This window comes from Rhamphochromis longiceps, linkage group LG18 (assembly GCF_057381845.1).
Source record: "Rhamphochromis longiceps isolate RC_006_pf linkage group LG18, R_longiceps_female_GT1.1, whole genome shotgun sequence".
Classification (NCBI taxonomy): Eukaryota; Metazoa; Chordata; class Actinopteri; order Cichliformes; family Cichlidae; genus Rhamphochromis; species Rhamphochromis longiceps.
The window spans coordinates 35,159,930-35,177,524 of NC_140574.1; the positions used below are offsets into that span (position 1 = coordinate 35,159,930).

The following is a 17,595-nucleotide window of genomic DNA, read 5'->3' on the forward strand; positions in this document are numbered from 1 at the left end:
GCAGACCAATAGAAAGGAAAAGATAATGTGCACATTTCCACGAGAGAAATCCCACGCCTGGACCGTCATTGACTGCTGCCATGATTCTAGCCTACGTCACAGTGTCATGTGCGCCTTTTACATCCAACACAAAAACTGCAGTTGTGGTGCTTTGATTGTACTCAGAACTTGGAAATTCTGCCTTCTGAATAGGAAGATGTAGGTAACACCAGACTGCAGATGAGCTGCATACAGGGCTGGACTGGGACAGAAAATTGGCCCGGGCATTTTGACTAGAGACCGGCCCACCATTATAGGAAAAATCATAAAGCCTTTGAATGAAAACAAACGCTGTTGTGACAGTGATATACACTGTTCTGATGGTATATATGCATCAATCTATCAATCGTTTGTTGTAAGATTCAGATAGTTATCTTTTAAAAACTAGACATTTTAAATGAGAATAAGAAAGTATTTCTTTGTGCCCCCCTCTCCCTGTTAATGCCCTACCTGCCCCCCTGGCAAAACTTTGCTAGACCCGCCCCTGCACAGTTACCAGCTGTCAGCTACTTAGAAAAGGATCCTGGTGTTATTTGTCTCTCAGAAACAGTTCATAACTTCCCTTCAACTCATTCGTGTCATCTAAAAGGTAAACCTGTTTCTCCATCACCTGTTCAGCTCTGATGATTCAGTAAGGACATCTCCTGGTTTCATCTTCATGTTTCCCTCTCACCAGATAACCAAACCGACATCATGACCAGCAGCTTTTTTGCAGCTGTGGCTCCAGCAAACATCAGCTGATAGTAGAAATTAATATTAAATAAATTCTAACAACAGCTGATCAAGCTTAAACGTGCTGCTGTTGTTTAGCGCGACATCGGCTGGTTTCCTCGTTCTGGCGCAAAGTGGGTGATAAACAAACAAGAGAGAAAAAACGATCAGCTGATCATTGATCAGTTTTCATGATTGAAGTAGAAACAGGAGAGGGGGGGGGGGGGATGAAAGAAGAAGAGGCAGCTGTGCAGCAAAGACACAGAATAACTCCAGCTTTGTGTCTTTTTCATTGTAGCTGAATTACGAGACAAACTGTTCCTTTTCACCTCAATAAGAAACGCGTAATATTTTCTCTGAATACCAGACGGGATGGTTCGCAACTCTAATAATTTATGAAAAAAATAAAGTTTAACATCGTTAACATCATAGCACCCAACCAGCTGTATAGAAACTCTGTCATGCTAGCTAGTACGCAGTACGGAAAAAGTCAGAATAACGAAAATAAACTCCACCTAAACTTGGTTTACATCTGACCCAGATAGACTGCAGGTCATAACTTCTTACCTGAAGTTCAGTTCACACTTGGACCGGCGGCCGCCTCGGGTCTCTTTTCCTTCTGCGTCCCCTTTCCTTCCTCCACCTGCTGGCCTCCACCACTTGCTAATGTTACTGAATCTGTGGAAGCGCCGTGATAGCCACCACACGAAGTAACGAGTAACGACCCTATCTAAATCCCAGTAATGAGTAACGCGTTCCTGATTTTGGCATAATAACTAGTTACCGTGCTCGTTACCACAATAATAACGTAGTTACTGTAACGCGTTACTTAATAACGCGTTAGTCCCAACACTGGTTGTAGGACTAGGCTTACTCAAGGCAGATACACATGGAGAGACGACCAGGTCCTCAGGTGTCTAATTAAGAAAGTTGAGTGCAAGAGGAAATCTATCAACACTCAACCTTTCACGAACCAAGAGGAGCATCCATCAGCATTTGTCTGGGAGGGGGAGAAGCCGAAGACTAACCCTTCAACCCATGGACCTGGGCTCACTAAGGGTTGACAGGGATTGGTATTGCAAGTAGACTTGTATCAGAGTCTCACTTTTCCCACAGAGATGGTAACAACTACTCTGCGACCAGACCTTGTCCTTTGGTCTAACTCATGAAAACTTGCTTAAGTCATTGAGCTGATGGTACCATGGGAGGAAGCAATTGAGGAAGCATTTGAGCGTAAGAAGCTGCGGTATGCCAACTTGACAGCTGAGGCAGAGGACAGAGGGTGGAAGATCAATGTGCACCTGGTGGAAGTGGGGTGCAGGGGCTTTGTTGCCAGTATAACAGCAAAACTGCTTACAGGACAGGCGCAATGGCACGCTATAAGAGAATTAGCTAACACTGCTGAGATGACCAGTCGCTGGCTGTGGCTAAGAGGACTGATATCACTTGGGCAGCTAAGGCAGTTAGCTAACCACAAGACACACGCCCAGGATGGAACAACCCATGGTGGGCCTGTCTCAGTACATGGCGTCAATGGGGTAGAAAACCTAACACTACAAATTTTAATGTGATAAACCAGAACCCTGGTTGATCGATACCGCTGTCTCAGGGCCCCCTGGGGGTTGTGCAGTTAACTTCATGGTAGTGAAACCTAACGAAAGAATAAAAAAGTTCCGCTCTTCTCCCCACAGCTCTTTTTCCCTTTTCTGGGAGGCAATGGGGAGCTATAGCATACAGCCCGATCCGGCAGGGAGGTGTGGGATGCCAGATCAGGCACCCCCCTTCCGGCTCTCCTCTCTCCTATCTTGTCTCTTTTGTCTTACTTCCTGCTATCACCTTTTCTATCCAATTGAAAAAGTGAGGCTCTTTAAATATTATAGAAGTAAATATTACTTCTCGGACACGTTTTGCAATAAATTGATCAAATAAATTGTAGAAAACTAAACAGAAGAAAGTAGAAGAGAAATAACAATTTAACATAAACCAGTGACACACTCTGGGGCCTGATCAACCCTGGCAGGGCCTCCTTGGATGAGGGTGTCTAATGATAATGACCAAAACATCCAATGAATCCAAGGTCCACTACTGATGATTTGTCCTTAAATTTTAATATTATAACCTAGATCAGATTTCTAATCCCTTAACCTAACCAAGGAATGTAAAAAGAAACTAAAAAATGGCAGAATAGACCAAAATACCCTGTGAAGTTGAGGCACACAACGATGTGTCCTGCTGGTAAAGTTTCTGGGCTGCCTGTCCTCATAGTAACCATCCCTCAAGACTTTCTCTATTTGAAGCAATGCATTTTTAGGAATTGTAACATCTAGTCCTTGTATTGAATCAGATATTAAGAACCTGCTTTTTTCATTTGAAGTCATTTCATAACTTAGATCAATGGTGTCAACAAGTGAACTTGAGATGATAATCCATACTTTTGTCTCTACAAGACTCGACTACTGTCTGTTTACCTGTGTAAACAAGAAAAGGCTAGCTCATCTATAAACTCAAGCTAGCTCAAAACTCAGCGAGACTAGTGACTTGCTCAAACAAGGGAGCTCATATAGCTCCTCTTCCATTTTAAAATTCTACTTTTAACCTTTAGAGCACTACATGGACAGTCACCTCCACCGCCCTATATTGCTTATTTGATTCTTATACATGCCTCTCCTCATAACCTGAGGTCATTGAATCAAAACCTTTTAGTGGTCCACCACACTTCAGAACATGAGGGGACAGATCTTTCCAAGCTGTTGCATCCAGACTGTGAAATACACTTTCTCTATTTCTATGGAGTTTGGACTCTGTGGAGACCTTCAAAACACAGCTAAAGACATTTTCATTTCAAAAGTTTTTTAATTAGACCAGGATTTTTATGATGTATTTATGACTGTATTGTGTTTTGTTACTTCTCTAGTGCTACGTATATTGATTTTATTCAGAATTACAGAGACCGGGTTTCAACAGGATCAAATTGGTTAGCCTAAATCAGCACCCAGGACACGCATGAGCTGTGAAAATCCTCAAAGCACAGGCCGAGGAGAAGTGGCAGAACTTTTTTTATCCAGCTTATTAATCAACCAAAGACCAAGACAGAGATTAAAAACAGTTCAAAGCACGGCACTTAGCTATGGTCACCCAAACTAGAAAACTCAAAAACCTTTTTTATTTGTTGTTAGTTCTGTTGGCTTCTCTCAAAATGTATAAGAGCCAAACTACCACTTAATAGTCTTTGTCTGATCGTTTATTTACAAAATTTTAATTTACAATAATGGATTACATGTCATTACATAGCCGTCTCTCTGAAAATGCTGTAACCACGTTTAAGGATATAATTCATCCACTGTTATCATCTTTAACGCTATTTGCCAACACAGTGTAGAGCAGGTACCTGAATGCTACTCCCAAAGAAGTCAATTAACAATGTTACATCTTCAATACATAATACTGTGGTTCCTCTGAAAAAGAAAAATCTCAAGTCCAGACAAATAGACTAATGGATAGACCCAGAGATCAGATTAGAAAGTGTTTCAATTGCAATTTTTAACTGTATGTGTGTGTGTGTGTGTACTCATACTCGTAAAAGTTAACCGATACCATGAACCGATACTAACTTATTTCATTAATCAGAGGGTGGATTGTCATTTTTGTTGTAGTTTTTTAGATTGGCCAGTAGGGGGACATCCCGCGCTAAACAGCCACAGGGTTAGACGAGTGAGACTGGCAGCTCCAGATAAAAAAAGAGAAACTTGAGGCTGCTGTAGCTAGGCTAAACAAAAAGTCAGCAGTGTGGACCGGAACAGCCAACTTTAACTCAGGTTTTGGAAAAGCGATGAAAAATGTCAAGAGAAAATACATGGGCAGTTAAAATAACGGAGGCTCTGACTCATTTTATCGCTCTGGATGACCAGCCAATGCCGGTCGTGGAAAACATAGGATTGCATCGTCTTCTCAGCATACTCGAGCTGCGATATGAAATTCCCAGCTGCCCACACATCAGGGAGATAATGGTGCCAAAACTTTCTGAAGAGGTAAAGACAAGCAGTGTGTGCGCGATGTCAGTCCTCGGTTTAATGGCACAGTGGACTGATGATCCACGCGCAGATGAGGAGTTCGTTTGTCAATGCCAAATACTTTCGTTATTTTGTTTGTTTGCTTACAATATGGACACTCTGCAACAATTTAAAAGTTTATTTTATTCTCAAACCTAATTTGTATTTATTTTATTCCAAACAGAAGTGTTTATTTATTATTCTGAAAGCTCGAGACAGTGCCAATAGTTCAGTGATATTTTGTTAAATTACAATGTGGAGACTCTGCAATAATTTAACAGAAGTGCTTATTTTTCACTTGAAATTCTTTTGTGGTCATTTTTATTAAGATATTATTTATTATCGGCAGAGAATAAATAAAACCTGTCTTCCAATTCATTGCATTTGTGTGTGTGTGGTAGAAGTATCGGTTTTTGTACTCTGTATCGGCAAGTACTCAGATCGAAGTATCGGTATCGTATCGGTTTGAAAAAATTGGTATCGTTGCATCCCTAGTATACAATAATAACTTACAATAGCATACTACTTTAGCCCCCACAGCAATGTAAAACCGATTTAAAAAGCAAATTTATGGAACTCAGACACGTATCTTTACAATAACTAAAATTTGCAGAGAGCGAGTCAGAGTGAGCTACATTTGAAACAAATCAACTAACTGACCCACAGAGGAGGGAAATGTATTTGTAACTAAATCATTGTAAAAAATTAATGAGAAGTCCCTTGAAATATTTCTACGATACAATTGGAGATAATAAGGTAGGTCTTCCCTGCCTTCCCTGGAAGACACACATATGAATAGATCTTCTTCTCTTGGCTCTTGACGGAGGCGGTCGCACTTTCTCCTTCTCCCTTATCTTTCCTGCTTGGCTTCTCATGTCCTTTGTATAGTCTCACTTATTCTCTAACCCTAAGAGAGTCTCCCAGACTTGTCTAAAAACATAAAGAAGAATTATGGATTTGATCAACTGGTCCCTTAACGGAATTGACACCCTCCTGGGCTTGGGAGAGCCCGACTGTCCTGTGGAGTCGTTTGCTGCTGGATACTCGATGGTTGGTTGCGTTGTGTGTCTGGCGACACTTTCGATGGAGGAAAATGAACGACATCTACCAATTCGGAACCATGATAACAGAGTTCTGGCTGATCGGAGCTGGCTCGGACCTGGCTTATCGAAGTACAAGAAGCAGCTACAGCTGTTCAAAATCCCACAAGGCTGGCTGACATGATTGACGATGGGCAGGGTTGTGAGTACTCAGACTGTGTTTTTGAATGCAATATGGATACGATCTTGGAGAAGCTCATGGCTCTGCTATATGGATAACATCTTGAAGAAGAACAATGGGAATTGAGAGACCTGGTGACCAGTGACGGACATTAGACCAACTGTAAAATTGGAAGCAGTTTGTTCGCACAAACCACAACAACTACCATCTTCATCTCATGCGGCCCCCCTGGCGCCAGCTGGATGCTCAAGGCAAAAGCTGACGGGAATAACAATTCTCCCTTAGATAATAAGACTGTTTGTTATGACTCTCTCCCTCCTCATTCAAGGTCACCCGCGTCGACCAAAGATTGTTGACTTTTGCTTAACCGGGTGAAGGGACACTTTATCTCGGTTGAACACAGAACACGCACACATACGCATGTACACTGACACAGACCTACACTCACCCCCTCCAAACGCCTTCGAAGCTTATGTCTTTAATGTTGTGAGATGTCATGTGACAATTTATTATTTATTGTGACAATAAAAGTGATTTCGATTTGATTTCGATAATGATTCATGTGCTGAGGTGTTTTTTTCTGTTCTCAAACTGCTCTCTCTGTTGGAGCTCAGTCTGGGGGGAGTTCTTATTTCTCCTCGTCTTTCCTCATGTTGTGCATTTTCCATTGTTGTTCGGTTCCGGGTTGCTGCTCGTGCAGCTGAACGGCCAGCTACCTAGCCTGAGCTATCTCCCCAATGTGATGTTTGTGTATTGTATGTACGGTTGACAAGGTCAGTTTCTTAATTGCCCCTTGGGGATAAATAAAGTAGTCTGAATCTGAATCTGAATAGATAAATTAATCCCACTAACCCTAACCCTATTAATTAATCCCAGAGGGATTAATTAATTAATTACTTAATTAATTAATCCACACACCAGTTGGAACCAAGCTGCTCACTAAACTATTTGTCCTCCCCCATCCCCTAATACCTGAAAGACCGGAGTGGAAGTTCCTCCCTACACTGTGTTTGAAGCAAAGCACTTCACTCCAACACACTGCTTCACATATGAACATGTGTGTGAAACAGAGCTGAGCTGACATTAAACATGATGGAGGATTTATTCACAAGCACTGAGTCACAACAACATTTACCCACACATAGGGTTGCCAACTCCCTGAAAAAAAAAAAAGGGACGCCTAATTCGCCAGGGCTGGGTGACCCGATTGTCTTCACCCTTCCCAGTGTGGGGAATTTCTTAGCTCTTGTTTTTGTGTGTGTAATTATTTTTTTAACCATTTGACAAAGTGCATACCCTTTTCAGCTCAATACTTTTGTTTCTAAATACGGAACGATTCCGTTTTTCAAGGGACGGTTGGCAACCCTACCCACACATTACCTCTGCAGGACGACACACGCCTGATTTAAAGTCAGCCATTTTCTTTGACCGATGTTTCCAAGCAAAGCAAAACTATGTTTTTATTCTAATATGATATATTTTTAAGAATTTTATGCAGTGTTAATACTTGAGATGTGTTTTCTCACCAAATAAAGCCCCTCCGCAGCATTTCATTGATCAAGTATTCACCACTTTGCAGCAAAATTAAATCAGACATCTTTCAGCGGGTTACTTTCTGCTTTAGTTCATGTTAGAATAAAAAGTTTTTTCGTGTTTCACTTCCTGTTTGCTGAAGTGGATTTTCAGTAATTTAGAAACGAAAGGCTTATTTTAAAAGACAGTTTAAGTGGGACTGAGGGAATGATATGTTTGCACTGCAGTTTATATCCAACAACATCAAGCAGTTAAATCAAAGAGTTCATGTTAGTAACAGCTCACCTCTCTGCAGCAGACACAGGCTGGACTTTAAAATCAATGCCATGACGTTTAGACCCATCACTCTTTAAGGACACAGAGCTGAGTGGAGGTCCAGGTGGGTTCCTGTGAATAATGATGGAGCAGTGATGTGAGTGCTGAGCTGTGACATGGAGAAGAGTCATGGACAGTTAGAGATGGTCATCTCACCTCTGAGCTTTGGTCTGGCTCTCATGTTCCCCACACAGAGTGGTTTTAGAGGGAGGGACTCCCTCCTCTCTGTCCTCACACTCATCCATGCTGCTGAATTCACATCAGCTCACACACTTTCTACCTTCACCTGCAGAGGAAACACAAATCATTCATGTGCACATCAGCTGAAATCCTCCTTTCATCATGTGTGCTGTCCAAATATCAGCTGCTTCTTTCCTGCTTCATCTCAGTGTCAGCTGAATGCAGTCAAACAGCAGTATGAGGCAGAGGAAGCTGCCATCAGCTGCTCTACTATCAGTCCACTAGATGGAGCCGTGAAGCACACACGATGCATTCACTGACACACACACACATTCACTGTTAAAAAGAAAAATAAGAAGTGACAGTTTGCCTCTGTGTAATGTAGACAGAAAATCACAGGAAGGAGGAGGAGAAGGCAGATTTTCAGAACAAAAGGAGTTTGTTTTAATTTTATTTCATTTTATTTTAAACTTAAAGGAGTAGTTTGGGAGTTACAGTTTTTTTAGTTTATTTTTATATTAAATGTTACTAAATCATATTTGGAAAATAAATACTACATTCGTCAATGTTTTATTTATTTGTAATACGTTTCTTCTGTCTAAACAATCTCACTTTGCCTGTTGACATACCTGATAACTAATATCTAATTAATATCTAATTATCTGTTAATGTTTTCAGTAATTTAATATAATAATTTTGTTTCGTCTAATCAAGTCAGTTTGAATATTAAATCCAACAACATCTGTGCTGTTATCATAATTACTTCCAGTTTATCCAATATTTGAAACAAAAGATTTTTAAGCAGACTGAAGTCAACATGTTTAATTCAGTTCTTAACTACATCTGTAAATCTACCTGCACTGTAATAATAAAGACCCCCGACCTCCAACAGCTATTGTCAGTATAACTGCTTATGGTCAAACTGTGAATTCATGGATTTTTTTTTCACATTCTGTCTCTCACAGTTGAAGTGTACCTCTGGTGCAAATTACTGACCTCTGTCATCATTTTAAGTGGGGGAACTTGCACAATCGGTGGCTGACTAAATACTTTTTTGCCCCACTGTATATAGGTGCCACCATTCTCTTTTACACAGCTGACTCACATCAGTAATTAAAGGGATTTAAGCCCAGGGAAAGGTGAGCTCTGGGCCAGAGTGTCATGTGAATGCTTACAGCTAGTGTGTTTGTAGCCACTGAGATGTGTGTTTGTGTAGCTGCAGCTAGTGAGCTGCTCTTTTTTGACTTACTTCTTACTTTATTGACCAATGCTTGAGTTTTGTTTGTTTCTTTAAATAGTGATAGCGGCTTATCTGTCTCTTTTAGTTGAGCTACTTTAATAAAACTCTTTAATTATCCCTTTTGCCTCCTTGTCTCCTTTTTCTGACCCGGACACTTTTTTTGTTACTTCCCCCTCACCACTTAGACCCGTTAGGGGAACGTAAGTTTTTTTTTTTTTTTTTCTGTTAATGTAACACCTGGAGCTCAGAGTCTCTCAGGTTGAGCTCAGGCAACATTCAGCGTATTTTGGTCTAACTCCTGGGCCCTGTTTCAGGAAGCCGGTTTAGTGGAAAAACTGAGTAAGTATACCCTGAGTTAACGAAAACTCTGGGTTTTCGGTTTCACAAAGCGAGTTCAGCTGCAGCCTGAGTGAGTCACTATGACGACACACTCCGTGAAGCTAACCTGCCCCCTAGCAGGTTTACTACAACTAACCCTGACTGTCTCCGCCCCTTTGTCGGAAACCTGACAGTAGGAAGTGTCAGACATGGCGTGCCACTTCCTTGAAGAGCCAGTAGATCGTGAAGCCCAAATTCTCCGCAGAGCTCTCCGCCGGGAGAGAGTGATCAGAGCGCGTTTGGACATTTTATCATTTCCTGATGATTTTCTGTGCGAACGTTACCGTTTTTCAGCACAATCTATAATTTATTTGGATAACATCCTCAGGCCATATATTACGCATGTGACACATCGCGGACATGCTCTCAGTTCATTGCATATTATTTGTATTGCACTTCGGTTTCTTGCAAACGGGAGCTTTCTGTATAATATTGGTGACGCTGAGCACGTTTCCAAGGCTACCGTCTGTCGAGCAGTCAGGAATGTTACAGTTGCACTGAAACGTCTCCTGTACTCGTCTGTGGTGTTCCCCGGTCACAGACCCACAAGATTTATCAAAGAGGGATGCCACAAAATTGCAGGTATCAGGATGAACAAAACTTAATTTATGATGTGGTGATACTTGGACTACTACTTAAATTGCACATTTATTTTCAGGGTTCCCAGGCGTGATTGGCTGTATAGATGGCACTCACATTCCAATCATTGCTCCTTCAGTAAATGAAGGAGACTATGTGAACAGGAAGTCTTTCCACAGCATTAATGTGCAGGTACATAGTTCCCTGTAGCATGTCAAACTAACAAATTATTTCATTATAGTAATGGATGCTAATTTGTGTTCTCTGCACTGTGAAGATCATATGTGATGCTGCCAACATTATCACAAATGTGGAAGCCAAGTGGCCAGGCTCTGTCCATGACTCACAAATATTCCGTGAATGTACACTGAGCACAAAATTTGGACATGGTGAGTTGAGAATACTTTAAAATATATAAAGACCAATTGCTTCAGGGACATTTGAACTGAAGTGTACCCTTCTGTCTTAGGAGAGTTCACTGGCTACTTGCTTGGTGATAGGGGGTATCCATGTTTACCCTATTTGCTCACCCCTTACCCTGACCCTGAACCGGGCCCACAGCAGCGATATAATCTGGCTAATTGCAGGACAAGAGCCAGAATTGAAATGACTATCGGAATGCTTAAGGCCCGGTTCCAGTGCCTGCAAAGACTCAGGGTCACCCCAGAAAGGGCATGTGACATTATTGTGGCATGTGTGATTCTTCACAACATTGCCACAATTAGAGGAGAACACTGTCCTTCTGAACCAAACATCAGCAGTGATCCAAACCATGAACATCCTGACCCTCCCACGGACATACAAGATGGAAGTGCAGTCAGAGACACCATATGTCACAATCATTTCTTTTGACCCATCACCTCAACATGTTGAAAGAAGAATAAACAGATTTTTTGTTCAACTGGCTTTATTGGTCGCCTGTATTTCCTGTACACAAAGTATTAAAAGATGTAAACCTCATAAAGTGTCTCTGTTGCTTCCTCCTCTGTAACAGCTGTCAATGTTTCTTCATTATTTTCCTGTAGTAAAGAAATAAACAACATTGCTGTTCTACTGTAAACTCATATAATCTGTGGAGTATTACTCACAACTGCATGTTGGTCTGGCTCAACAGGAGGCTGCACCAGATGCAGTACACCATCACCATCAACTGATAGAATATGAGGTTTATACAGGTCACTTATAACTTACAAGGGACCAAATGGCAATTAACAAACATACCAAGCACCTTACACTTCATTGTCATTATGCTCTCAAAGACAACCAAGACTGAGGGAAGGCAAAATCAGTAGGAAAATAACTTCACTACAAAATAATTCATTATGGTAAAGAGTTTATCAAATGAATGAGTAGCACTGCAAAGGTGACTGTGAAGAAAGGATGTATGCACATCATGTATTATTTTGAATTTACCCCTTATGTAGGCACTTGTGTCTTGCGGGGTTATTGCCTCAGAGGATGTCCCCGCAGAGATGCCTTCGGCCACAGGGCGCCCACTGTTTTGGCTGAGGGCCAACTGCTCAGCCTCTGTGAGTGGTGGTGGAGGACCCCCACCTGTTTTTCGGGCCTCCGCTTTTTTTCTGTTGGCTATAACGGGCCACATTTGAGCATACAGAGTAAGCAAATATGTACTTGTAATGTGCTCAGATAATTTCAATAAGTGCTTACAGAAAGAAAATTAATGTAGCCTCTAACTGCAATTGATTTACATGGGACAAACAGACCAAGCACTATGGCTCATAATACAATTACACCTTACCTGTTTGGACTATATTTTTATATTTCATTTTTACTTGCTGCCAGGCACGTTTGGGGCCTGTTGGGTTGCACCTGCGCTCACATCACATCACAAAATAAAATGTATAAAATAACAAATAAAATAACATATGATAAAATAACGTGTTAAATGGGTGGAAATCCCTCGATCAATGTTTAAATTAACACTCACGCATTGACTCTGTCGGCTATGTTTTGCCATGCATGCTTTTGCAGCTGTGGCTGTGTTACTTTTTTCCGCGGAATTTGCATGTTATCGGCATATGCTGCCATCAGAATTTCGGCCTCAAGCGCTGTGAAATACATTGACCGCGCCTTCTTTCCCTCCGTCTCCATGGTGACTCGCTTAATCTGTGCTCCGCTTATCAGGGCTTTATGTATCCTCGTCCGCGCGCTTCACTTGGGGTTAAAGCAACTCCGCGTTGACTGAACTACTTGTTATCAGCCTTTCTGAAACGGAATATTCCGAGTTGGACAGTTCGGGGTTACTCAACCGTGAGTGTCGTTTTTCACTCTGAGTTTTCCAAACCGGCTTCCTGAAACAGGGCCCTGGACTCCTATCGCACAGTAACAGAAAATGGCGGACACACTCGGGCTCGCTGAAACCCCCCCCCCCCCCCCAAAAAAAGAAAAACCCAAAAAAAAAAAACCATTACACACTGACTTTAAGGGCGAGACCGGAAATAAAAACACAGTTTGTTGTGTGAAGAAATCAAACATGAGCTGAACAAACAGTAAAGTTCCTAAAGACAAACTGTTAAAAGCAAAGCAAACTTACAGTTTCTTCACACAGAAACACCAACAACAAGCTCCACTCCACGAAGTTCAGGAAAGTGAAACTAAACTTTGAGAAGGAAGAGAGGCGTGTGAGGACACTCAGGAGGATCGAAAAACTGTGTGCTGTGTTCAGGGACACTTCGAAAACTCCCAGCTCCCAGGCTCTGTTTCCAGTAGTGATGTGCGGATCGATCCTGAAATATCGATTCCTCCGATACCAATCATTTATGTTCTAGAATTGATTCACATTAAAATATCGATATTTTAGTAATTTAGGGTAAATTTGTAGTTTATCATTAACAGGAACACAGTGGAAAGAAACTATAACACTGATTGTCTACATTCAAAGGAACTACTTCCTCTTCCGCCTTTCATAGTCATGTGCGAAATACGCTGTATAAATGTCTCGCAGCCCCTTGGGGCGCACTCACAACAATGGCTGGGCGTAATTGGAGTCATGTGCAGACGTATTTTACCTCCACAAACAGCTGAGACGTGGTTTGCAATACATGTGGCAAAAACGTGAGGTGTTGTGGCCATACTTGCCAACCTTGAGACCTCAGAATTAGGGAGACATTAAAAATACATTTTATAGGGTTTATTTATCGGGTAAAATACGTTAAATGTCACCGTTATTATTGGCCAGCCCGGAAACAGCAGGGGTGTCCAAATTCAGAGGCTGCTTCCACCTGAGGACCCGGGCTTCACGGTCTAAAGAAAGCCGGGTAGTACGTCACGAGCGGTGAGTGGAGTGGAGTGAAACTCTGCCATCTGCTCCTTGCTATCTAAAATATAACAGGGCGCTGACATAAACTCTCGACCATCTCACACTTTGTTTAATTAGTTTTCTGTTTGACGTTTATTCAGCTGTGTGAAAACCCCGGAGGAACCCTCCCGAGGGATTAATAAAGTTAAATTTAATTTAATCTAATCAAATAACTTTAATCTCAGCCAAACCGATTTACTCACGAACAAATAAAACACTGAAAAAGCCAAACAATAACATTTTTAAGTTATCAAAGTGACTTATATATCATGTTTAACCCGAGTAGTGAAAGACCGCAGGGGTTTGAAGACGATGTGTCGGCTCAGATATTTGAAGTTTACACAGCTACATTCTCACCTGAAAATATGTTAAAAGTTTTTTTGCGACCCAGAAAGAGAAATAAGAGTAATATTAAAACTAAGTCGCTGTCGCCATTGTTGGAAACTGGAACTGGCTGGGCCGCGCTATGAATTCTGCAACATGGTTTTTCAATTTTGTTGTCCAGGTGGAAAATCAGGAGAAATTCGGGAGAATGGTGGCTCCGGGGGATTTTCGGGGGGGCACTGAAATTCGGGATTCTCCCGGAAAAATCGGGAGGGTTGGTATGTATGGTTGTGGCAACATCACTAACCTTGTCAAACACCTCAGAGTAAATCATATCACAGAATATGACGAGCGTATGTTGAGGCGAACTGAAGAGGAGGACAGGGACAGGTGCTGCTAGGGCGAGACAGACGTCTCTCATGGAGTCCTTTAGTGCTGCAGGCAGGCAACGTGTTCAAAATGCGCACAACTTCAGTTTTTTTATTTCTATATGATGAACTCTGCATTATTAAGTGATAAGAACAAGTAATCTGATGTTCTGTAATCATTATGATGCTATAATTTGAGATACAATAAATAAAATAAGTTTTTGTACAAAGTATCGGTATCGGATCAGTATCGTCGATACCACCCTGAATATTACTTGGTATCGGATCGGAAAGGAAATCAGTGGAATCGCACATCACTAGTTTCCAGTCCATGGCTGTATCCCAATTCCGGGTCTGCAGCCTTAAAGGCCGCATTTTAAGGCCGATTACGTCACAGCGACGCGCCGAAGACTGTCCCAATTCAATGGCTGCTCGAAATGCGGCCTGTCGCTACCCGATCCGTACCGGAAACCCGATTGGTACCCCGCATGCGCAAATCTTACGTCACTTCCTCTCTTTGCCAACATTGCGACATTCAATATATTTGAATGACACGGTTAGCGCCCAGTTAGCTCCTAGCATTTCTCAACAGCTCTGCCTCCTTTTCGACTACAGGGACATTTTTTTTTTTTTTTGCCTGTCCCGTTTGGCTCTTTTGCATCAGAATTGTTGTCTAAAGGCAAAGAAAGATGCCCAACGGATTTACTTTACCAAATTGACCATCCCAGCCTTGCCGTAATGGTCCATTTGATTCACCTTTTATTGTTTATTTTATTTTCACTTACTGAATACGGGACAGACTTGACTGGGGGAAAGAAGGGGAGAAAGAAAGAGGGAAAGAGAAACAGCTGAGAAGAGGGACGGGGGAGAAGGGCAAAAAACAAAAACCAACAGAACGGGCAGAAAAAAAAAGAAAAAAAATGCATATATCGATCACCTGGATCACCTGCTGAGAAAGAAAAAAGAAAACAAGCAGAAGAGAACAAGAGTAATAGAATAAACAACATCACAATGATCTATGGGAATATGACAGTAAATACTAAATATTAAACATTATTGTGCAGCACATAAGATCAACAGAACACAGTGTGCTTTGAGGTAGGAGCCAAAAAGGGTGTAGTTTGTGGGTGTGATCACCCGTGTGTACACCTGTGAGCATGGACGCGCTTGTTTTTTTTTTTTTTAAAGGTTCCTTCATGTAATGATCTGCTAGAGGGTGTGGGGGGGCCACAGCCCCGTCCTCCAGGGCATGAAGCAGGTATGGAGGAGATCAAAACTCCAGACATCCAGAGGCCCCCAGAACACAAGAGACCAAGGAAGACCAACAGAGGGGCAGCCGCGCCACTGTCCCAGAAAGAGCTGAGGAGAGTCCCAGATGAGGGCTCACTCAGCAGCCGCGGAGCAGAAGCCAGGGGGAGTTGCAGTGACGCGCCCGTGAGCTCCGCCGGCAGCCAGCCGTGCCTGAGTGACCGAGCCCCAGGCCGAGAGGCCGGGGGCACCCCACCTCCGAAGTGACCCGAGTGAGCCCCAGGCTCCAGGCCCCGATAAGCGGCCGCCAAGGAGTGAGCCGGTGTGTACCTGGACGCCCATCCCCGGACTACCGGGACATTTAAACAATGGATAATCCGTATCTGCAACAAATTTTTGCTTTTCTCCTCAACAGAGAGCGTCCCCCGATTGAACAACAGCGCCGTAAAATAAGAAGAATGGTGCCTAATAACAGAGTTAATAATACAGACTTTGTAATATGTCACATGAAGATTCAGCAGCCAGATGAAGTGTTTACTGGCAACTGACAGCGATAGCGGACATCATCATCACTATTCCAACAATCCTCTCCACACAGACAAGCATAAACACACTCGACTATCACTAAATCAAATTTAACACAAGTTTGTAATGACGCTACTTCAGTTTACAATAGGGTTCATTCGCTCAGTCAGCAGGTGGCGGTATCCTCCCCGGGGTCCCCTCTCCACCCTACCACACCTGTGAGAGTGGCTTCCAGGGGGCGGGAGATTAAAGTACCTCTCAGATTCAGAGACTGAGGACTATCTCCTTTCTATGTTCTAAGGGCAGAATAATCCCTTATCAGGACTGACGGTAGTCTACCCCCGTGATGTCCTGCGTTCTGACAACACTGTTTTATGTTTAAAGTACTTTTGTTAAAGGGGGAGATGTTGTGAAATCTGTTTATGTTGTCCTAGTAAGGCTACTATGAGGGCAGCCACTAGAGGTCACTAGAAGACCGGTGTGTATATGTGTTTTCCAGAAATTGATGTAGCCACGTACACTGCTGCTACAATTCAATAAAAAGCGGTTCTTGCTTGAGAACCCTGCGTCTTATTGCCTCCAAACATGACATGGTGTTAGAATTGAGGACTTCACGCCGAGTTACACGAAGAAATGGCTAAATTTGGACCTCCGGAGCCGTTCGACTTTACACAGCCGGCAGAGTGGCCGATATGGCGGCAGAGATTCTCCCGTTTTCGAGTGGCGTCCAAGCTAGGGATGGAGAGCGGCGAAGTGCAGGTGAACTCGCTTCTTTACTCCATGGGGAGAGATGCCGAACCAATATATGGCTTGTTTGTGTTTCCTGCTGCTACGGAGGCCAGGCCAAGTCCGCAGTTTGAGTATGATCTGGTTATACAAAAGTTTGATGAGCACTTTGTTATCCACGACCGTGCCTGTTTTCACAAACGGAGCTAGAGGGCGGGGGAGACGGTCGAGGCTTTCGTGCGGAGCCTGTACGAGCTCGCGCAGCACTGCGAGTTCGGCGGCAGTAAAGACGAGCAGATCCGGGATCGTATCGTCATTGGATTAATTGACAAAGATGTTTCACAAAAACTCCAGCTTGAGGCGGACTTAACTCTGGATAGAGCCATTCAACTAGCACGCCAGAGTGAACAAGTCAAACAGCAAAGTGCAGACCGAGTGGAAAGCACGGTGAATGAGGTGAAACAGAGGCATTATAACAGCATGAGAAGGAGTTACTACCAACCTCATCAGGTACGTGAGCAACAACATGGTGAGAGTAAACCAAAATGCCAAAGATGCAACAGGGTGCATGACAAAAGAGAAAACTGCCCAGCCCGCAATAAAAGATGCAGAAAGTGCAATAAGTTGGGACACTTTGAAGTTGTATGCAAAACCAAAATGCTAAAAGAGGTCAGGGCTGAGGCTGTAGAGGACTCAGATGAGGATTCATTCTTCATAGGGGAGCTTTTCCTGGGAGCAGTAACTCAGCCAAAAACAACAGTCATTGAGGAGTCAGGCTCAGATGCCGACTGGGACATTGAGCTATTGGTAAATGGCAGTCTAGTTGATTTCAAAATTGAT

General features: G+C 42.7%; 1 protein-coding gene across 3 annotated transcripts in view; it reads right to left on the reverse strand.

The window, feature by feature from the left end:
• LOC146648749 (stonustoxin subunit beta-like) overlaps positions 1-13,124 on the reverse strand; it is a 48,116-nt gene extending 34,992 nt beyond the window's left edge. Inside the window, exons 1-3 of one of the 3 annotated variants that reach the window (XR_014908638.1) lie at positions 12,800-13,124; positions 8,025-8,154; positions 7,839-7,940 (exon numbers count right to left, since the gene is read on the reverse strand). Coding sequence is in view for 1 of the 3 variants with exons in the window: in XM_085390311.1 (XP_085246437.1) it covers positions 7,839-7,940; positions 8,025-8,113 (191 nt within the window). In the remaining 2 variants the exon portion in view is untranslated. Of the gene's footprint in view, positions 1-7,838; positions 7,941-8,024; positions 8,155-12,799 lie in introns of those variants that run through there. The other 2 variants (XM_085390311.1, XM_085390312.1) reach the window with 2 other exon arrangements.
• Positions 13,125-17,595: the final 4,471 nt, after the last annotated feature.